Raw genomic sequence first — 22,058 nt, 5'->3', positions numbered from 1 at the left:
TGTGGGCACTCTGAGATGTTCTTATAAGAGGTAGAAACCCCACCACACAGTTGAACAGTTGTAAAAGTTAGAACTGTGGCTGCTCTCCCTATAGGCAGGCAATCCCCAATCATAAATCTGTTATTTAACTACAGGACAGAATGACAAGGGAAAGGCTCTAGAATATTTCAGAGAGTGCTCTTCCACATATGAGCTCCCTCACCTATTAAGATGATCAGGAAAGCCCTCCCACCCCCCGTGTATCCAATGCTCAACAGAACTGCTGTGGAATGGAGCAGGGCCTTCTCAGTAGTGGCCCTGAGGCTTTTGAGTTGTCTCCAAATTCACCTCCATAAATAATAAAGGAGCCGTGTATCTGTTCAGGCCTTTGGTAGCTAGGAGGAGAGGAGTTTGAGTCTGCTGTTTTTGACGTTTCAGTCAAAATGAACTGGCTTGGTTTTTCAACTTCCATTCATAAAGGTCAGCCCACAGTGCTGCCACCACATATTGACATCTTCTCGGTTGGGTAATAGCCAGAAGCATAAAACAACCACTGCAGGATTTGCTGCTTCATTTGTGGTGCTGTTAGGTTAGAGCCTTCAGCCGCTTCACTGCAGTTGCTTGCCCAGTCTGAGCATAACCCTCCATGCCCTCTAGAAATTAAAGATTAGCTCAGTTTCCTTTCAGGCCGCTCACTTCCAACACTGGTTTTGTTAGGAGACTGGGGTGCAGTGTGTTATGGCTAGGACTGAAGAAGTTTTCAGTTCTCCCATGATCTTCTAGATGCAGAACCCAACTCAAGAAAATAGGAGGCCTTGTAGGGCCCAGACCTTGAGGAAGGGAACAAGTGGTTAGTATTATCAACAACCTTTAAGAACATGTGAAGCAGGTCTGTTTGTTGGACATGAATTTACTGGGAGTCATGTACTTTCAAAATCTGAGACAGGTGAGGATGATGGGAACACAACATTTTCAATAACAGGCTGCTCTTCTAGCTCAAAAAGGGGTGACAAAATAGCCCCACCTGGCTCTTCCTCTGGATTGGGAGGAGTTGGAAACATGACACCTTCTTGGTCAGGATTCTCCAAAGTGGGAGAAGGCAACAGGGGAGAGTCATCTTTGTCAGGATTCTCCAAAGTGATAGAAGGCAACAAGGGGGAGTCATCTTTTTCAGCATTCTCCAAAGTGGGAGAAGGCAACAGGGGAGAGTCATCTTTGTCAGGATTCTCCAAAGTGATAGAAGGCAACAGGGGAGAGTCATCTTTTGGGGAGTCCGGAACAGCAAGGACTGTGACTTCTTTTTCCTGCTTGGTCTCACCATCACCTTTAGGAAAAGAATCCTGTTTCTTCTTCCTTCTACGACGGAAGTACCAGCAGCAGCTGCACAGAGACAGGGAATCTTTATTACCATAAGGCATGTGGATCTTAGTAGGCACCCCTCCCATACAGCTCTGGTTGCCCAGAACCCCATGAGCAAAATACAGGGAGGGACACATATAAGGAATATGGAAGCCAGATTCATAGGAAAGTGCCCAAGAACTCTGTTGGGTTAGGGCAGGGGTAGGCTGTTAGGATATTTCCGTTCCACCTTAAAAGGGAGCAGGCTTTGAGAGTAACAGAGTCTGCGTATTTCCTGTTCACAGGATGTTTATGTTTCTATTGCTTTTGTTTCACTCTGTCTGGAGACACTGACGCAGGCAGTCATGTCTTTCTTTGTTCTGATCAACGCTGAATAAAACTTGTAAATAATGCTCTCCTGAGTGCAACTTTTGCTGTGCATTATCTGCTGATAGAGTGTGCATGAGCTGTGGAATGTGGCAAGATATTTCAGGAAACTCATGTCACTAACTGCTGATACTGCATGCCTACGGGAGATCGATGGATCGTCCGGCAGACGGCTTGGGGCCATGATGGACTTTGTCTCCCTGGCAGTATCCCAACATAGGCAACCCAAGGCCCGTGGGCCGGGTGCAGCCCAATCGCCTTCTCAATCCGGCCCGCCGACAGTGTGGGAATCAGTGTGTTTTTACATGAGTAGAATGTGTTTTTTTATTTAAAATGCATCTCTGGGTTATTTGTGGGGCCTGCCTGGTGTTTTTACATGAGTGGAGTGTGTGCTTTTATTTAAAATGCATCTCTGGGTTATTTGTGGGGCATAGGAATTCATTCATTATTATTTTTTTTCAAAATATAGTCCGGCCAACCACATGGTCTGAGGGACGGTGGACCGGCCCATGGCTGAAAAAGGTTGCTAACCCCTGGGTTAGGGTATGCTGGTTGGGGTATCTTGGCCAGGATCAGGTGGTGGTTACTGAAAAGTGATAATAATGAAATTGTAGAAAGGCATGTGGGAAAACTATGCAAGGGGGCTGTATTCAGAGGAAGGGCAAAGGTGGAATGAAAGCAATACCTGTTTGGTGCACTCTAGTCCCAGAAGCCAGGAAAGTAGAGAACTGGTGGTGCAGATATATGATCCCGTAGTGGAGGCATTCCCTAGGCACCCCCACCCCCAATTATCTGTGATAACTGGTTGCACAGCCACTGCCATTTCTTGGGACCCTGCCCTCACTTAATGACCAGCCACACATCTCTTTGGCCCACCAAATTTTACAGAAGTGGGCTTAGACAGGAAAGAAGAAAACACAGAACTCACAGCACAATGATACAGAGGCAAGTAAGCAGCAGGACGACAAAGATCACCAACAGAGCAGGAAACCCATGTGTTGGAGGGACTGCGTGGAAAGAGACACAGATCACTCAAGAGTGCCAGTTCTCTTGAGCACCCAGAGCCAAGCTGCCTATCCAGCAGCAGCACCTGCCTCTATTAAGTTAAACAGGAGGTGAGCTTAAGTATCACAGTGGAAAGAAAGGCCAAAGGGAAATAGGCAGCCAGTATAAACAAACACTGTGTGGACCAAATTCACACATGCGCAGAACTGTTCCCTCACTAGATGCTCATATATATGGTTGCAGTCTAGGAGCACTGTTTCCTAGGTACCTAAGAACACAAGAAAAGCCTTGCTAGATCAGGCCAAAGGACCACCTCCTTCAGCATCTTGCTCTCACTGAGGTCTGCAGGAAGCCTGCAAGCAGGACATGAGTGCAACAGCCAATAGTGGAGGTGGAACATAGCCATCTGAAGATAAATCTGTCTTTGGATTTAACATACAGGTCTGAGGGGGCATTAAGTATACAGAGCATCACCTTAGGGAAGATGGATAATTAACACGATCACAGGAGGTGAAATTTAACTCTCCTGTTGAGAGTCTTGTGGTAAGTATTTACTTCTACATCACTTTGTCTGTTACCCAGGTGAGGGGCCACCTTTTAAATAAAACACAGAACCAAGGAAACTAATTCAAGTCCAGCATCCAGGACTGAAGTAAATCCCTCCTCTGGAGCTAGTATTTCCATTGGGAAGAAATTCCCCTTTGCAGCAAATCTTCCCAACTTCAGAGGAGGGATTTTTCTCAGGACTGTGGCAAGGAAAGTGTTAAAATCCCCCCTTCACCCCCTACAATCATGATACTTATCAGCCCCAGCCACACAGCTGGTGCTATGTGCATTTTTTAAAACCTTGAACATATTTTACGTTGCATCTAGCTTGACTCTCAGCATGCTAAATCCAAGAACTAGTGCTGGAAAATCCAGAGAGGTCTCTCAGGAAGCCCTTCCTCATGTCTCCCACCTGATACATACCTTCTGGGCTGATGCATTCTGCAGCTGTTCTGGCAGCAGGGTGCAAGGTTGACCCGTTGTGGTAGCACTGAATGCACACAGTTGCCCCATAGCGCAGGCTGTATGTTCCGATTGGGCAGGGAACACAATTTCCAGCTGCAGACACACTATATGTTCCAGGAGGGCACGCGGCTGTCAAGCAAAATGGCAGATAAAGGCATGGAGGGGGGAGCGAAAGGAGCAGAGCCTGAAATATAGACAGCACACAGGTTTCATTCCTCCATCAGCTAAGCTGGAGGGGTGGGGAGGGATTAGGGAGAGAGGGATTTCAAAGCTGGCCGCATACCGTGTGAGCCCTACCCAAGGGGCATCGTTTTTCAATTGTGCTCCTCAAAGGAGTTGTGGAGAAGGTGTCTCTTCCTGGAGTCGAGGGAGTCATGCTTAGCGCAATGTGTTAAACAGGTGGACAAAATAGCTCTGACTGGATGGAATTACAGATCGGATCCAAGGCTGTGTACACACCATGCATTTAAAGCATGTGACTTCCCCCAAAAAATATTGGGAACTGTCGTTTGTTAAGGTTGCTGAGAAATATAGCTCCACGAGGGGTGAAAACTAAAGTGTACACAGCCCAAGGGCACCTGGCAGAGCTACAGTGAAACTCTAGAACAGTCTTTCCCAACCTTGGGTCTCCAGCTGTTTTCAGATGACAGTTCTCATCATCCCTGACCACTGGTCTTGCTAGCTAGGGATGATGGGAGTTGTAGTCCAAAAACAGCTGGAGACCCAAGGTTGGGAAACACTGCTCTAGAGGAAGGTAGAGAGAAGAGAGCCATTACAAACCCAGTGCTCTCCAGATGTTTTGGGGCTGGTGGGAGTTGCGTTCCAAAACATCTGGAAGGCACTGGGTTTGCAAAGGCTGGGGTGACAGCTAAGAACAAATGTGGCGAGAGGCTTCCCAGTGGCATGAACAAACACTGCAGCTATGGGACCAGAAGCAGCGTCTGAGGAGGGATGAGGCAGCAGCTCATGGATCACCTGCTCCACTCACTACAGCAGTCGGGACAGCGTGCCTGTAGCTCCGGGGTCTGTCCATAACCTTCCAGGCATGTTCCACCCTCCAGGAAGTTGACAAAGGTGTTGACGAAGGAGGTGCGGGAGGTGGGCGCCTCTCCCAAGGGGAAACGTTTGTTGTTCTCCATGAATATGGTTATTGCTTCCTCGGCCTGTAGGGAGATGCATAGGGTGGTTCAAGAGTGGGGGAAGGAAGACTGGGAGGTCTGCTTTTTGTTATTGATCTGTTTTTCTGAAAAAGGAAGGAAAACAGGATTGCAGGGAAAACAGAGAAGTATAAGAATCTGATGACAGGGTCATCACAAGAGTGAGTGAACAAAATGTGGCAATTCCATTGTAAATGCCTAGAATGCAAGCACCCATCATTTCTTCGAAATATGCATAACCATGTGATTCTTGCTTGTATTGCCTCAAAGTAAATAACCCCAGTCATTCCATGTGCAGCGATGCACATTAGCCTTGTTCCAGAAGATAAAAGACATGGTTTCCCTTTGCAGCTCAGCAACATATGTAGGTACAAAGCCCCAGCAAACTTATTTCCTGGTAGGGGAGAGATGAGGTTTGGTGACGTACCTGCTGCAGATTGCTCAAGACAGCTCCATTATAACAATCAAATTCCAGTGCATCAGCCTTGGGGGAGCAGAACTTATCCCAGCCCTTCCCAAAAGGAGATACTAGAAAACAATGACAAATATGTTACAGTCCCTTTGCCAATAGGCTCGCTCTTCCATCTGTGCACACAGAATCCAAACCCTCATTCCAGGATATGGCAAAACAGATCCACTATAGGATGCCTGCATGAATGCAGTTAATTATGTTAATTCAACTTAGGGCAACCCTCCAGATCATGATACATATCCATTGCCACCCTTGCTGCTTAAGAAATGTTCCTCCGGCCAATCCAAGGGAATGTACCTTTACCCAAAATCTGTCTGTTCTCAGCAAAGACACACACTGAGGCTACACTTACTTCTGGTGTTTTCAGTAGGCAGTCCTAGCTGGTGAAATCCTGCCTTTCTGCACAAGCCTCTCCTGTTCCAAACTTCACTTCCTCCCCAAACTGTGACTGAACCCAGCCAACCTGACTGCCATCCTCTAGAAACACCCTGAATTTCTTGGTTCTGACCTTCAAGCTCTACCTGGAAGTTGAACTCATCCAAGGGGTTCTCCATGGTGGGGAAGCAGCTGATGGCGCCAAGCAGAAGTTCACAGTGGAGGTGGTGCACCACCTCGCTCAGATGCTCCCGCAGAGTCTTCAGGAACCCGTGCGTCAATTCCTCATCGCAAGAGTTGCACTGAAAAAGCAGCAGGACGTGCAGCTCTGCACGTATGTGGTAGCCTGGGGAAAGAGGCAGAGGAAGGGGAATCTGGAAGGCAGCTTCTCCTACAAAAACAGGAGCTCAAAAGACGGCAAAAGTCACATCTTCCACATCATGTCCACTATGAAGAAGTTAAAGAGGACGGAAAGAAATTGTAAACACCTAAGAAAGACAGTGGATCCTTAGGAGAACAGAGAGAAACCACCTATGTTTGGCCACAGCGTCTGGCCACAGGCCAAAATTTCTCCCAGTATATGTCCCCCCCCTCCACTAGCTTCCTCCTGGTTCCAGCCAATCACCCATCTAGTCAAATAGTTCAGTCCCCTTTGTTTCACTATCCTTCAAGACATCTGGAATCCACTCACCCACCACTGTGTGATAGAAAGTTTTAGTATGGAGCTGGCCATCCGTGGTGTAGGAGACTGTGCAGACATACAGTCCACTGTCATCAGTATGAAAATCATGCAGAGTCAGGGAAGCATCACCACTGAGGGGATGGGTTCCTGAAAGTAGAGGGCAGAATCAGCCTAAGGAGAACAATGTTCTGTTACAACCAGCTTAGGCACCAATACTGAGATCAAGAGAAACCCCCTGTCTTTTAATACTTCTATAGCTTCATGTGGCTCTCAGCTCATTGGTACATGGATGCATCGAGAGAGTCTAATTATTTTCTGCTGCCCTTATGCCATGAATGCCCATACAAAATATCTTTCTGGAATCCCGACATTCTACACCATATTTTCTTATCATAGGAACCATGCACTGGGTAGCTTAGATTGGCAGGTACAATTAGTCAATATTTTGTGACATGCTGATACTATTTTACAACCAAGTTTTGGGTTTGGAAAAGCAAGTTGTCTCACAGCTTGCTTCAGTCATAACTTTTAAGTAACAGGAACCTTAAAAAGCTGAGCTCTGGGTCAATTTCATTTCCAGTAGTTCTGATGTTTTTGCCAATATGCCTGTTGTGAAGAATAATCTCTCCAGACTTTAATTTGGGTGGTCAGTTTCAGGTCAACTTGGTTTCACATCTGGGAAACTTAACAGATGCATCAATGTGTTTGCAAGTTACCTTTTCATGCATCTTCAAGCCTCACCCCAAGCAGGGATTGAACTGGTATAAGAGGTAAAGATGGGCTCCTTAATGAAATCCACAGGGCCCAATCCCCACACACTCCAAATTTAGCCACATAATGGCCTCTCTGTAGCATTAGGAGGAGGAGTGACATAACACGGGCTCTTGCCCAAGGCACAAGGACACAGAGGGCATAGGAAAGACTAAACTAATTCTCAACATAAAATGCTTGGGAAATATTTATCTTGGGTGCTAAAGTTCAAATCAGTCTGAGGTGCAAAAAAATCTCTGTTGCTGATCATTCTAGAAAAAACATTGGCAGCCCTGGGACACCAACAGGTGCCTTTTCCCAAGTAATCCATCCTCTTCTTTCCCTCACACATCTGTCCCTGACATCTACTGAAAGATCCTAGAGTCCCAAGCAATAAGGCCTAACCTTCATTTTCCAGGCTCCAGTTGTAGGTGGGATTCATACCAATCACAACATCCATCTCTGAAGACTTGCAGGGGATAGTAAATTCCTTGGCACCAATGTGGACAAAGATGGTGTCTGAAAAAATAGGCAGATATAGTGGTTTGCACGTCTGACTAGAACCAAGAAGAGCTGGGTTCAAATCCTCCCTTGGCCATGAAGCTCCCTAGATGACCTTGAGCCAGCCACTACCTCTCAGCCTAATCTGCCTCATAGGGTTGCCATGAAGATAAATGGAAGGTGGAAGAGCTGTGTACTCTGTCTTGGGCTTTTTACTAAATTTTTACTAAATTTAGTAAATAACAAATAAATCAGAATCAATTTGGCATTGGTGATAGGGCAATGGGAAAACAAGGTTCTTGGTTGGGCTTTGTGTTAATGGGCTCAAATCATCTAATGATCATCTATCGCTTGGCTAGCTCAGGTGGCCAGAGCGCAGTGCCAAGGCCATGGATTCAAGGCACAGATCAGATGGCCACTGAAGATGGATGAAACAAGGCCACAGTGGATTGAGCTGATCAGATGATGTCCCCATTTATTGCTTGTTTATTTTACTTAGTGCAGTGTCAGCTAAATGGAACTGATCTTTATTACATTCTCACCCATCTCTCCAGCTGTCTTTCTAACACGTGCCAGTCCTGCAGTTCCATTGTCAGACAAGTCAAGGTGAAGTCCACAGCCTGAAAAGGAGCAGACTTCAGCATGGTGCCTCCTTTGGAAAGTATCATTACAGACTTGTCTGCTGTATCTGTGTGTTCATAAAACGGTAGTTCCCAGCTTCATGGTACATTGTGCGGTCTGAAACCCACCCCAGAGCTCCAGGGAGAGTCGGGAGTTAAATTGGGATATACTGGCAAATCCCCGGATGACACAGAGTATTTCCACAACAGCAAGTAAAACTGATATATACAGTGGACGCTTGGGTTGCGAACGTGATCTGTGCAGGAGGCACGTTCACAACCCGCAGCGTTCGCAACTCAGTGCCGCGTCTGCGCACACGTGGGTTGCAATTTGGCACTTCTGTGCATGCGCAAAGCATGATTTAGTGTTTCTGCACATGCGCGAGTGCTGAACCCAGAAGTAACCCATTCCTGTACTTCCGGGTTTGGAGCGGTGTGCAACCCGAAAACATGCAACCTGAAGCATCTGTAACCTGAGGTATGACTGTATCTGCCATTGGTGACTTTATAGAAATCACTTATCTCTCAGCCTCAGTGTTCCTCACCTGGAAAGTAGGCAGCAATATTAACACCATACCCAAGAGGAAGCCCTAGTAAATTCAACAGGACTTTCTTCTGAGTACACATGGGATTGCATTAATGGCTGCCGCTGGCCAGTTTTAGAATTCTGTGTTAAAATCCCTAAACTGCAGTAACTTAGATGTTGTATTATTAATTATATATTTATTTTTTGATGTAGTTATTGTTACAATACATTTTCATTTGTGTATATAGTTTATTCCAGTGTATGGTTTGTGAGGTGGAACAGGTAATTCTGCCTGCTGAACCACCCTTTTCCATGGGGTGCCAATCCTGTTCCCACCGCCACCTTTGTACAATGTGGCTCTGTACTGTCCACCCACCCCAGCCAGGATCTTGCTCCTGACACCATTTGGTAGACCTCAGGAGGATAGCAATATACAAATTCAGTTTCAGAAGTCTCAAATTGAACTTCACGATTCAGCTCTCTAGCTCCATGAAGGAGCCATTTCGGGCCAGAATATTGTGTTTCTGAGCTGCCTGCGAGGCGATTCCATCCGTTTTTGAGGGCAGATTCGAATGTTAATTGAATTAATAAACTCGTATAACAGGCAGGCGTTTAGGAGACCGTGCCCTTGGCTCTTTTCACAAGCGACTGCAGCTCTGATGTGCTACCACCACATCCTCGATGAGACACCCGGTTGCAGCCTAGCCCCTCGACAGCACCCTTCTCCGTACCGGGCCCATCACACAGCAATAGGACTAGGATCCCCAAAGCGACGCCGGCCGACCAGCAAGACATGTAGCCAGACTTAAGGGCGATCTGCCCCATTCTAGAGCCCCCCGTGAGAACGGGGGGGTCTCAGGAATCCCTGCAAGAGCCATGCGGTTGCTACGCAGCCTAGAGCTCCTTCGTGACGTCGGGGCGTTCTAGAACCCACCTCCGCCACCGTCCCAGCGGAAGACGCTGCTAAGGTTGCTTTCGCCTCTGATAGTTTCTGGTCCTCGGCGGCCCCCGTCGGCGCGTTTTTATACGTCATCCGATTGCGACAACCTGGAAGCAACGGCTTTTCGCAAACTAGGCGGCGTTGTGTTTGAGGACTGAGGACTACCGGAAGGTAACGAGCAGCGTTGTGTCGCCTTAGAAGCCAGGAACGGGTAGCTAGAGGTGAGGGTCTAAAGAGAATAGGTGCTGGGCGGGTGGCAATTGACACCCCTGGGCGTGTTTTAGGTTCTTAGCTTTATATTGTTTTCTCTTCTCAGCGCCATGAAGCCGCCTTCCAGGCAGCGTTCAGCCCCTGCTCGCTACAGGACGGCCCCCACGAGCCAGGCTTGGACGGACCCAGAAAAGCGACGCCTTCTTCGGGCCTTGAGAGCTCACGGCCAGGGTCCGCTGCGGCCCGAGCTGTTGAAGAAATACCTGCCTTCGAGGGATGAAGAAGAGGTGGGTTGAGGCGTGGCCACGTGGTGGAGGGCAGGATTCGAACTTGGGCGGGCTGTGAGCTTCCTAACAACCCCACGAGTTGGCGGACTGATGACCAGCATGCAGGGTTTGGAGACGAGGACTCTATCTCTGGTCAGCCACGAGAGCTAGGTGGCCTTGGCAGATAAATCATAAGGGATGACATGGGAGGATGAATTGGGAGAGGACCTATGCTCCTTTTTTAATCCTCTACATATTCATACTGGCAAATCCTAGTTAAAGGGGAGTAATTGCAAACTTTCTGCCTTGAAGAAATGCTCAGTTTTTATGTCTTCAGAAAGATAGATACTGTCTTTCCCAAAACATTCCATGTATGTCCCCTAAGTTGTGCTGCTCTTGCAGATCATGGCATTTGTGGAGCACCTGAAAGAGCGTGTGGCAAAGGAAGCAGTCAAGGAACAATATCAGTATCGCCAGCGTAAACAGAAGGATGCTCCTATTCCAGCACCTATTGAGGTATGAGAGTTTTAAAAGTGTAGGAAATGTGATATGGCACAACATAAGCTAAGGGCTATTCACACAACTGACACTTCCTTTTTTTAGATATGGACAGAGTTAGCTGAGAAATTGACAGGTCCCCTTGAGGATGCTGTGGCAACTGCTTTTTCCCAGGTAACCTTTTCCATGATCTTAATAAGATAGATATTGTTCTTGGTGTAGTAATTTAAGATATCTGTATGTCTCCATCTGACAAAATGTCTCTGAAATACATGGCTCTGTCCTGGTTCTCTTGGTTCTTGTATAACTTTTCAGACAGATTTAATGCTGGGAAATGTATTTGGTTTACTAGAGAACCCCTGACTACTTCGCATACAAAGTCCATACTTGATTGTGACTTTTTCTCTACTCATTAGGTTTGGACAATTGCATCTACTGAGCCACTCACCTTGCTCCATTCCGTGCCTCCAAAGTCAGTGGTGATAAAGAATTCTCAATGTTCATCCCCAAATCTTCATAGTGAGAGTAGGAAATCCGATGAAGAATCTCATGAACCAACTGTATCATCAAATGTAGAGGAAATAGCCCCTGCAGAAAACAGTGGGTTCCATGTGGACTTTGAAAAGATCTACAAGTACCTTTCTGTGATCTCACGTGGCTGTAAGGCACCTGAACTCCCACCATGTGGTAAGTCGGCATTTGTGTTGGACCAAAATGAATTAAAATAACAGGCAGCTCCTGGAAGAAATGTTTCTGCACTGGAATGTGACTTCAGGTAACCAAGACATCTATTACAGCATGCCTACTGTATTATTGGTGCCAGGCAAAAACATTTCTCCTTATGGAAACTGCCTTATTGAGTTTTATTTGCAATCATTCCATCCCTTCCTTTTTATTCTGTTGCTTTTTCTTTATTGTGCCATTTTTGTCATCGGCTGTGGAGTTCTATTTCAGCTGAAGGGCTGGACACTAAATCTTAAAAACGCTTCCCAGAAATGGAGCATCCCCTAGGACTGGAAACACTATGTGTCCTGCCAAAAACTGTACTCCTTCTGCCAAAACTTCCAACATATTTAGTGCTACTCAAAGCAACAACCACCTTGCTGGGCATAGTTGGGTAACCTTTGAGGTTACTGTTGTGGATGATGGGTTGGATTTGAGGGACTAAGGAAAACATTTCAGAAAGGAATTGTTTGTTATGTTTCTCCCCACCCCCCAGTGAAAATATGAGTGGCCCGTGAGCGTGGAGACAGGTAGAGTTTTCCTAGGTGAGAGGAAGCAGCAACTTGTCATATAATGTAAAACAGATAAAAGGTTCTCATCAGATTTCCAGTTTTTAAAATAAAACTTCTTATATAGAAAGTTATCCTTAACCTCTAAGACGTAATTTTTAAAAATCTAAAATAGCTTAGCTGTTAATGTGAGAAAATTTACTACTTCATTTGTTACACATGTTGAAGGCAGGGTGAAGTTTCAGAATCTGTAACTGGAGAGCAGGAGATAAAAAAATCCTGCCTATGTTTCTGCCAAAGTGAGTGTAGCCACTCTCCTCATACATTTTGCTTGCTTTCTGCAGAGTCAGCTGTGGTCCTAGATTTGCTACTGTCACTGCCAGAAGAGCTGGGCTTTCTGGACTTTAAGAAGCTGAAGAGTCACATGCACAAATGTTACACAGAGTTGAACACCCACTACACAGGTGAAAGAAGCAGAATGAAAGAGGGCAACCAGCCTGTAAACAATAATGGGGAGCTATTTCCGCATGTGCAGCCAGCTACAAGTGGCTTACCACAACAGGAGGAGAGTAGTAGTTCACCTACAACTTCCAAAGATGATGCAACTTCTGCCTCTGCCATGGACTGGAAGACTCTGGGTATCTGCCCTTTGAATCCATTCTTGTTTCCTTTAGCTATCCTTGCACGTAAAGAAGAAAGCTTTGACTGAGAGAACTGGATTCTGTGCTGCCCAGTAACAAACTATGTCCTCTCATAACATGTGTGGGAAGACTAAACAAGCTTGCTGAGCTTTCCTTAGCCATGATCCCCCTCATCGCAGCCTGGGGGTTAAGCAGCCTGACCTGCTCTTTTACACCTTGGCTCATGAGTATGATACTTGTTTTGTATTACACTGAAGTCTGGTCTTACTACTCCATGACAGCTGCTAGATCTTATTTGGCCAGTTGCTATGTAGCAGCTCAGAGATGGCCTTGAGTGTTAATCTTGACCTTGGTCTACAGATCATTGTGGTTAGTAAAATAAGTGATGATGAATATCATTCCTGAGTCACAGAATATTTTAAAAAATATATATGGACTACAAAAATATCAGTTGCAAAGCTGTAATAATCTCATATTACTTGCCAAGTGCCTTTTGCCTTCTACCTGTAACATGCTCACCAGGGGTTACCTTCAATACGGTTTGAGGAGCTATAGAATCCATGAAGGCTTTAACTGAAATAAACTAGGCAAAGTTAACTTATAACATGCTTAGGAATGTTACTGTTAAGCAATTCTTGATGATGCAGTATATCTTCTTGGAAGAAATGCCCCCCATCTACCACTAACACAATACTGAACTGTTATAGTTGTAGGCACTGAAGACTGCAAAGATGAAGTTACTATGTTATAGCATAGAAGCATAAATGCTACAGCAGCCTGTGTCAAAACGTAAACCCTCCATGTAGCATTAGTACTTATTTTATTAAGGAGATATTAGTATGGATATACTTGGACTCATAACAGCTCATAGCAGTATTTGCCATAAACTGGTGGGACTGGGGAAAGAAAGCATACTTTGTAACATAACATAACTAGCACCTTAAGTAATTATTACTTCAAACATAGATTAAATGCACTCCTCAAAATCTGAATTTTAACTGAACCATGTTAACTTGGGAAGGAGTTCCTAGCTCCTAAATTGGCAACATGCATATATAGTTTAACAAATTACTACAATTTAGCATCTTTGCTTTATTTATTTTATTTGAAGAGGCCTCTGTAGAGAATGTAAGTAACAGGCAGGTCCTAGAAGACTAGTGTGCCATCTTTGTAAACTCAGACTCTTGGCATGTCGTACATGCATTATGTGCTGCACTGAGAGCAGCAATTTCATTCACTTTTATGTCCTTTAAAAATAAAGTGCATTCTTTATTATTCAGTGTGTCAAACTCTTGCCATAGGTACAATACTGTCAATGCTGATGTTTGAATTAAAAGACTTCTTGAAGGTATTATAGCAGAACATCTTACTTCCGTGCTAATAACAGTTTTTGGTTAAAAAATTGACTTATAGGTTCATCTCTTGAACTATGATAGTCTGTGGAAAATGTTTCCAGGATGATGTTCTAATGCTAGAAAACAGAATGATCCTGGAAGTATCAGGAGCTGCAGTGCAGAAAATCCATGAGCTGAGCCGATTCTCCATGGAAGAAGTTTCCCACTTAGTGGTGTAGATTCAATAAAAGTACAAAGAGCAATAAAAGTATGTCAAGTTCAGGCAGCTTCTTCATTTTCTTTATTAGCTTGAATAGAGGAGTGCAGCAAAGCCTAAAGAACAAAAGTAACAAATTATACACAACTACTCACACTTTGTATGATCCCCCAGGGGTGGAGGAAGGGGTGTGTGGTGGGGGTGGGCCGCCCCAGGTTTCACCACTGAGGGGGGGGTGACAAAATACAGGGCGGCACTCACCATGGGGCCCGCAGCGCGCCTGAGCCACGTGTCTCTCCTGGGAGTGACACAATGACTTGGGCGCCCGCAGACTCCACACTGCCCCAAACGGTCCGCCCGACGCCTCTCCCTCAGCTGTAGGGCGGCTGAGTGGGAGAAGGCAGGCAAACTCCTCCGAGGCCCCACTGCCCCGGCTTGGGTGGCCCCGCCCCTGGACACAGGGCATGTGTGCCTCCCCAGGTGCCCAATCAGCTTGCTCTGCCACTGTGATCCCCTGGGGGGGACGGGACATTTCTGTCATATGGAAGGAAGGGGCAAGGATTCACTATGACCTTCCACTACTTTTTTCTTTAATAAAGTATGAGCTTGTAACAGTATATTCTTCTTTGGAGAGGGATGTTCTAATTTTGCAATTAGGGCTGCAGACAGATAATCGCTCAAGAGCATTGTGTCTATTTCAGGGTTACAGAGGAATGGTGGCCAGATATCCCTGATTCACAATGCCATTAGTCACCTGTGGCCCTTGTTCCAGGCTCCTATATTGCCCTTCCTTTCTCCCACCCTCCTCCCTTTGCAGTTTATACAACACAAAATCAGAATGTCTAAGTTGCAGATGGTTATGGTAGCCTAGTGCAGATTATCACTTTACCTGGGTTAGAAATTTTTCTCTCTTCAAGTGCTTGTAGAACTGCAAGACGTATGGATTGGCTCTCACTACCTTGGGATCAAAATCCAGAACACGAAGACCTGCAAGGCTACGTGCTCGAGAAAGTGCTACATAAGCCTGGCCAAATTCAAAAACACGAGCCAAGGAAATCTCAACGCAGTCCAGAGACATACCCTAGTAAAAGAGAAAAAGTCAGGACGCAGATACTCCCTAGTTATTCTGATAAGTATGTGCACCCCCAGTACAGTAAAGTACCTATATATTTTATGTATGATGCTTGATTCCGCAAAATGGGTACCAGGCAAATAGGAAGAACTAACACTGCTGAACAACATTTCCACAGTTCCCTCACCCTTTATAATTTTGTTTGCAGGGTGGTGTGATTTTCCAGTGTTTCTAGAACAGCCACATGTTGCAAGGAAAACAGCTTCAGTTTGATTGATGTACAGGATTGATCCGCCTAGATTCCACTAACTTATAATTAATCATGGGGGGGGGGCGCAAGGCAAATGAGCAGATTCTTACAGATCCTGCATAGATGTGGGGCCCAACTGGTAACATCCCAGAACCATAGTAACTTTGGTGGGAGCTTTAGTACAGATAAACCTAGATAAACACAAGTTCCTTACAGACGTCCCATTATGGAACATTTTTACTGTCTTGATTTCTTGTACAGAATATCACACAATGTATCACTAACCTGGCTCTTGTGGATGGAAATGGCCCAGGCAAGTTTCAGTGGCAGCTGCTGGCGACTCAGATAAATTCCTCCTGGTCCCTTTAAAACCCATCGTTCCAACCCAACAACATTAGTGACGCCACACAGAAATCTCACTTTTGGTAGCCCTGTATAAAGAGAGCCAAGTCAGAACTTTGATCTCCTATGCCCAGGAGTCAGGGCCAGGTAACCTCCCAAATATCTATTGTCTTTAAGGAGATACTGCAAGGCAGCCTAGAACTCACCCCACTTGAGTTCTTGCAAATGGGACGCCAATAGAATAGCAGCTCATGTACAAAAAACTGGATGGCAAAGAACAGCAACTATGTCTCAAAAAATCCTCCACCTCTGGCACAGTGCAGAGGCACCCACCAAAGTTTCATTGTGAATCTAGAAGAGTTCAGACACAGTCCGAAGAACACCCAGTCATGGGTGATAAGTGCATCTGTCAGAAACTAACCTTTTCCTTCTGTTTCAAATCCAATCACAACTCCGCGAGCCCCATTCACAAGACCTTGGGACACATCAAGATTCTTAGTAAGCATCACCTAGTGAAAGAATGTAAAAATTACTAATGAAGAAAAACATCCTAGCTTTCACCTGTCCGGTCAGTTGACTTTATTGTACATAGTCAGCATTAACAGTAGAGTCTCAAGAACTGCTACTGAAAACAAATAAGAATGTCCCCACTCTGTTCCTCAGGTAGGGAAAGCCTCATACTTGTTTGGATGTTATTGATTGTATACACTTATCCTGCTTTTCAAGAAGGCAGCACACAAGGTAGATAACCAAACGAACAGTCAAATATTAAATACATACATATGAGACCAGAAAAAACCCAGTAATCCATCTAATAAAGTGAATAATGTGTTGAAAATGGTAACTGGTCTCAGTTAAACTTTAATATTACAATACAATCACAGTTAAACAGCATCACAGATTTGCCACCCATATTTAATAGCTGGGTGCAGCTCTTAAAAGTCAAGGACTCTGTGGCATTTGGCATGGCCTGACTTCCCAGTTTTAAGGTTTAAAAGTTATCGAAAGCAGTGCACAACCAGCTCAAAGAAAGCAAATGGCAGCCACTAGGGTCCATAAGAGTATCATTTCACTCAGCTGATACTCTAGGTTCTGTCATGTAAAGATCTGTCCAACCTAGCGATGGCAGTGCAGGTAACAATTCCTGAGAAGCTATAATCAGTGCTAGCCAGCCACGCATTTGTAAGAGAGAAATCAGTATTAATAGAATGCAATGAGTAATTGAATTGCTCAGCAGGTGAAATACTGAGCACATATAAATAGATTGCAGATGTGTCCAAGCCTATAGCTCTGACATTCCAAGCTACAGTCAACAATTACCTGTAAGTGCCACCATGACTCCCTCAGAAAAACTATATAATAGATATTTGTTATAGAAACCATTCATTTTACCATTACTCTGCTTGCCTTCTCCTGTAAGATCCAGCCAGCATTTGCCTGTAACACTTTATGCTGTCATATTCTGCATCAAGAGGACTCCAGTATCCTAGGGTTGGGGACCCCTTTTGTGAGACCCCATGGGAAAGGTGAAGAATACATGACTGTGGCGCTAGTGTGAGAAGCAGATAACATAAAAACCTCCCCCCCCCCAACAAAAAAAGCAAAATTCCATTGCCTACTAAAGAACCGCCTCTCGCTTGGGCAATGCTCACCTGGGCACCTTGCTTAAGTTCAATGTTGCTGCTTACTGGACACTGTGCATCAAGAGTTTTCACCAGTACAGGGTCACTATCCACTGCCTTGAAGGACCTTCGTTCTCCTAGAAGACAGACAAGATGTAAAAAACTTGCATCCCTCCTGCCTGATGTGTTTGGAAAGGGTTACTCCCCAATAGCTGAGCTGCAGGAAGGGGGCTCTGTTTCATCCTTCCACAGCCCCAGGTGTTGTGAGCTCCAAGTATTAGGCTCTGCACACTATTCTGAAAGCATAATTCTGTAGAATTCCAGACAATACATATCATAATATGTTTCCCATTTCTGCAGATATCAGCAATAGAAGAAAATATTATAAATAAATAAATGTGTCCTTGTATTCACCTATCGAAAACTGGTGGCAAGAATATCAGGCCTGGATAACTTAACTATTGGCGTCAGTAGGATGTATTGCCTAATTTTATAATGGTCTTATGTTGTTTTATTCAGGAAGAAGAGGGGCAGGGCATGTTCCCAAGTGTTGGTTCCCAGCTCTTAGCTGAAAGTCTGTCTCTAAAAGGAAAGGGCTACTTGTCACAGTTGGAGTCATTGCAGCATTCTCACCAGGCAACTCATCCAGCCTTCTAGCATTTGTGAGCTCCACATCATCCTTGTGGGTGCACAACCGGGTAGCCAAGATTCCATCTTTCTCGACCCGATGGGTAGCTGTTAGTGTTAGCTGTCTGGTAACCTCCGCCGTGCATCTGAATGGGGACAATTAAAATTAAGAAGACATTTGTATCTGATGAGAAACATTGAAGACCAAGAAGAACTATCAAGCTTGCCACTATGCCCATTCAAATTACTTTCCATGAGAACACGAGGCCGTAACCAGCACCAAAACAGGGAGATCAACTCTGTGCATCGCTAGCATGTGAGCGAGGATGCTTGCAGGTGAACGAATACCCCAGCAAACCCGGCACCTCTAAATTCCCCATTCCTCCAAACCCAGTGTCTCCCAGCATTTCTCCATGGTTCCTCAAAGAGTACTTGACCCAAATTTCAAACAGTGCAATGAGTTTAAAGGAAGTATTGGAGCAGGCCAGCCAACTTGACAGAAGCAGCTATATCAGCATTCAAATGTTTGGTAATGTCTCTCTAGACATAGGACTTCCATCCCCAAGAGATTAGAATATCCCCAGCCAGATATTCTGCTGGGGGAGGATGGCATCTCACCTGCCCAGGCGGACAGTATGCAGAAGAGAAATGAAGTCCCTGTCAGTCTGCCTCCGCACCTCTGTCAGCTCCATGTTCAGGTGGATACACTTGCGCCAGCTCTTTGCCTGTGAAGGAAACCCTTTGATCAAACTATAGCTCAGCCTGTGACAAGAGCATGCAGTGACAAAGAGCAACAGCAGCACACCTGGAAACAGAACCTGGGCTGCTCGGAGGATTTGCTGACAGGAGGCAGCTGCAAGAAGTCTCCACATACGATGAGTTGGATTCCTCCAAATGGATCCTCACATTTCCTGACAGCTCTACCAAAAGAGAATGGAGACACCTTCAGGGAGCAGATTTTATTCTGGTCCAAGAGAAAAGAAATGCAATGTCCTAGACCAAGGATGGGGAGCCTGTGGCCCTCCAGATGTTGTTCTACTGTAGTCCCCAAGATGCCTGGCTGTTGGTCATGCTGCTTGGGACTGGTGGGAATTGTAATCCAATTGCATCTGGAAGATTCCCTGTTCCTGTTTCCCTTGCAACACTTACACATGCTCTGCATACGCTAAGACAGAGTAGCAAATATAATTCAGTTCTGCTTCTCTCTGTGGCTGCAAACCCCCTTCTAGGACCACATTATACTTAAGGAGTCATATTAGAACTATGGTGCATGGACAGGAGCATGGGAAACAGACAGGACTGAAGCACAGAGATGGCAACGCTGACTGGTGGCTCTGGGTGGGCACTGGCCACAGCGTTACCAAAACTAGATGCGGGACTGAAGAGAATACATAGGCAAAGTTGTGAGTGTGAGACTGTTTGCTGCAGAATTGCATCAAGTGCCTGCTTAGTCAGAACTTTAAAACAACTATGCAATGTTTTGTCTTCTGCCCTATTAATACCCTCCCCAAAGCCATGTACACACAGGATTAATGCAAGTGCAGCAATATCCCCCAAAAGGAAGGCTCCACCCACCTAGCTACTGCCTCCAGTTTATCAAAGAAATCCCCCTCCACCATAGAGATTTCATCTATGATCAGATGGCGGCTGTTCAGCCATTGCTGCCGAATTCCGGGTCTCTGAGCCAGCTCAATGCACTGATGTAGGGAGGCCTTTCCGGACCCAATACCTATCAAAGGAGAGGGGAAAGAGTATATCAGCAGTAATCCATCACTAGGCCCATTTCCGCTTCCCTCCTTTCCCAGGATCCCAGTTACCTGCAAAGGCATGGAGAGTAGTGCCACCAATCTGACATGCTGCCACCCCTGTGCTGGCTGTGGCGTAAGTGCTGTTTGGAGGCAGCGAGGCCATGATCTTTTTCAGCAGGTAGGATTTCCCAGTCCCTACAGAGAGAGCCCTTGTATTTAGAGGCACACAATCTAAATTTCAGTTTTACAATTATTCCAGCACCATTCATACTTCCCTCCAAAGCGGAACCATTTACATGGCAAGAGGCAGGTGTAAAACTTGATCAGTTTTAGAAGTGACACCTAGATTGTAAATCAAAGTCGACTCAATGGTTTCTGCCTCTCATAAATCTCCACCTGCCCCATGCCACTACCCCAAAAAAGGGAGACATCAGAATCACCAACTTTACATACCTTAAATTCCAGGTTTGTTCAGTCTAGAAGGAATGTGAGATTCCCACCATAGTAGATGAAGCCACTACAACCTCTAACCTGCAAACACATAGACCCTCCTTGACCCTCTTCTCTCACCAGCACTGCCTGTGAAGAAAACATTCTTCCCACTCAGCACTGCATTCAACACCATTGACTGTTCCCGGGAGAGTTTTGCTTGGGAGCACATGGACCAAGTCTTCTTCACCTGCTGCTGAAAAGAGCACAGAAACCTGCCTTATGTTGAGTCAGACCAGTGGCTCATCTTGTTCAGTAATGTATCCACTGATTGGGAGCAGCTTCAGACAGGGGTGTTTTTTAGCCCCATCTGGAGATTATGTGGGTTGAGCCTAGAACATTCTGCCTGCATAACAGAACTTAATACATTCCCCAAAAGGCAAACTCCTCTGAATCCAAAGTGCTCATGAGAGCTTTCCATCCCATCTCTCTTGATTACAGCAGCCAGAGAGGAGAATGCCTCTCTTATCCAGAGGGATAGTTCTTTGAATTTCAATTGGACCAAAGAAGCCTTACGTTCAAATAGAATAATAATTTGACCTTGCCCATACTACTTTGGAGGTTCTGCTCAGGTACCTGCCAGTAAGACCAGCATGCATTGGAGGAAGGGCCTACTCTGTGGTGGCCTCAGTTATGGAACTTGCTAAGTGAGTTTCTGAAGTGCTTAAGGAGTGCATGAACCTGTCACTTTGCATAACCACAACTTCAGCATCTGGGATTAGCAGGTGAGTATGTCCACTTCTCAGAAACTAGCCACCACTCTTATGCCAAGGATGGGGAACCTCTGGGTATCCTTGGACTCCAACTCCCAGAAATCCCAGCTAGCACTGCCAGAACAGGGGTGATGGGGGTTGGAGTCCAACAAGAGCTGGACGGCCAGAGATCCTTTTATTATGGGCAGATCCAACTCCCAGCTAGATCATGCTTTTCGGCAGAAGCCGACTCACCTGTTTCCCATCGATGGACTCACTCCGGATCCGCTTCCGAGACGCGCAGCGTAAGGGCTGACCTTTCCGCGGGGTGCTTGTCACGTCAGTCAGAGCCTGCCGGGCGCTCGCCTGCTGCAAGTCGCGAGTCTGCACCGGGCTCACCGTGTCGAACGTCCGCGGTCGGCTAGCGAGAAGCCGCGTTCGCTCGGCCACAGGCTTGGTCCCCCGCTGGGCGGCTGCGTGCTTGATGCGCAGCGTGTGGACGAAGCGGCGCAGCCGATCCGGAGGACAATTAGAGAGCAGCAGCTGCACGTGATTGTGGTTTGCCCCGAGCTGCACCGAGCTCTTCCCCTCCTTCACGAAGCGTGTGAACAGCCGCACTTCACCTCGCCGCAAGGGGAAGTTCTGGGGGCGCCCCGGACCGGCGGCGCTGGCCACTTGCAGAACCAGCTCCTGGAACTCGTCCCGGCCCAGCGTGACCCAAGCATCGCGGAGAAGCACACGATTCGGGGCTGCTGCAGCACCCAGGTGCTCGATCGCTACGGTGCAGCGAACCCGACCATCCGCTTCGGAGCCTGGTTGCATCCCGTCCGACTGAAAACGAGGAGGCAACGCAGAAGTCGAGACCAGCTAAAATGTCTGTACTAAAAAGACGCCGACTTCTTGCTGCCTTTCCCTTTCGCGTTGATTTCGGCAGCCACTTATTTCTCCCATGTACCTAAGTAACTCTTCCAGCCGTGCCTTAGCTCCTGTCGCAAGCGGATTCAAACCTTTAACGGGGGTCGCAGCAGCCAATCAGCGCTGCGGGAGATTTAACTCCTCGGCCAATGAAAAAGAG

General features: G+C 46.2%; 3 protein-coding genes across 9 annotated transcripts; 1 reads left to right on the top strand and 2 right to left on the bottom strand.

Moving 5' to 3' along the window:
• Window positions 1–871: 871 nt before the first annotated feature.
• On the bottom strand, window positions 872–9,832 carry LOC309535660 (zona pellucida-binding protein 2-like). Of its 4 annotated transcripts, none has more exons than XM_082228959.1 (10): window positions 9,738–9,832; window positions 8,200–8,277; window positions 7,562–7,675; window positions 6,416–6,553; window positions 5,858–6,070; window positions 5,305–5,405; window positions 4,709–4,883; window positions 3,679–3,849; window positions 2,633–2,711; window positions 872–1,359 (listed from the first exon to the last, which is right to left on the bottom strand). In XM_082228959.1, exons 2-10 carry the CDS (start codon window positions 8,201–8,203, stop codon window positions 900–902), a joined length of 1,455 nt encoding a protein of 484 aa, XP_082085085.1. In that variant the 5' UTR covers window positions 8,204–8,277; window positions 9,738–9,832; the 3' UTR covers window positions 872–899. The 4 variants fall into 4 exon arrangements, with proteins under 4 accessions (XP_082085085.1, XP_082085082.1, XP_082085084.1 ...); XM_082228956.1 differs by lacking the exon at window positions 9,738–9,832 and adding an exon at window positions 9,535–9,731; XM_082228958.1 differs by lacking the exons at window positions 2,633–2,711; window positions 9,738–9,832 and adding an exon at window positions 9,535–9,731.
• Window positions 9,811–14,206, top strand: SNAPC2 (small nuclear RNA activating complex polypeptide 2). 4 transcript variants are annotated; one of them, XM_082228963.1, is made up of 7 exons: window positions 9,831–9,964; window positions 10,060–10,240; window positions 10,622–10,735; window positions 10,823–10,891; window positions 11,134–11,404; window positions 12,294–12,413; window positions 14,004–14,206. In XM_082228963.1, the coding sequence occupies exons 2-7, from the start codon at window positions 10,064–10,066 to the stop codon at window positions 14,021–14,023; spliced, it is 771 nt and encodes a 256-aa protein (XP_082085089.1). In that variant the 5' UTR covers window positions 9,831–9,964; window positions 10,060–10,063; the 3' UTR covers window positions 14,024–14,206. The 4 variants fall into 4 exon arrangements, with proteins under 4 accessions (XP_082085087.1, XP_082085089.1, XP_082085088.1 ...); XM_082228961.1 differs by lacking the exon at window positions 14,004–14,206 and having other exon boundaries at window positions 9,811–9,914; window positions 12,294–13,865; XM_082228962.1 differs by lacking the exon at window positions 14,004–14,206 and having other exon boundaries at window positions 11,134–11,317; window positions 12,294–13,865.
• On the bottom strand, window positions 14,134–22,032 carry PIF1 (PIF1 5'-to-3' DNA helicase). The gene is made up of 12 exons (XM_082228973.1): window positions 21,239–22,032; window positions 20,373–20,487; window positions 19,872–19,997; window positions 19,630–19,783; window positions 18,860–18,974; window positions 18,673–18,779; window positions 18,061–18,200; window positions 17,458–17,564; window positions 16,227–16,314; window positions 15,749–15,894; window positions 15,031–15,222; window positions 14,134–14,257 (listed from the first exon to the last, which is right to left on the bottom strand). The coding sequence occupies exons 1-12, from the start codon at window positions 21,803–21,805 to the stop codon at window positions 14,204–14,206; spliced, it is 1,911 nt and encodes a 636-aa protein (XP_082085099.1). The 5' UTR covers window positions 21,806–22,032; the 3' UTR covers window positions 14,134–14,203.
• Between the last annotated feature and the right edge of the window lie 26 nt (window positions 22,033–22,058).

Source organism: Podarcis vaucheri (assembly GCF_965113315.1).
Source record: "Podarcis vaucheri genome assembly, chromosome: 6".
NCBI lineage: Eukaryota > Metazoa > Chordata > Lepidosauria > Squamata > Lacertidae > Podarcis > Podarcis vaucheri.
Note: the sequence above shows the minus strand (reverse complement) of the source record. Positions and strands in the feature narration are given on the sequence as shown.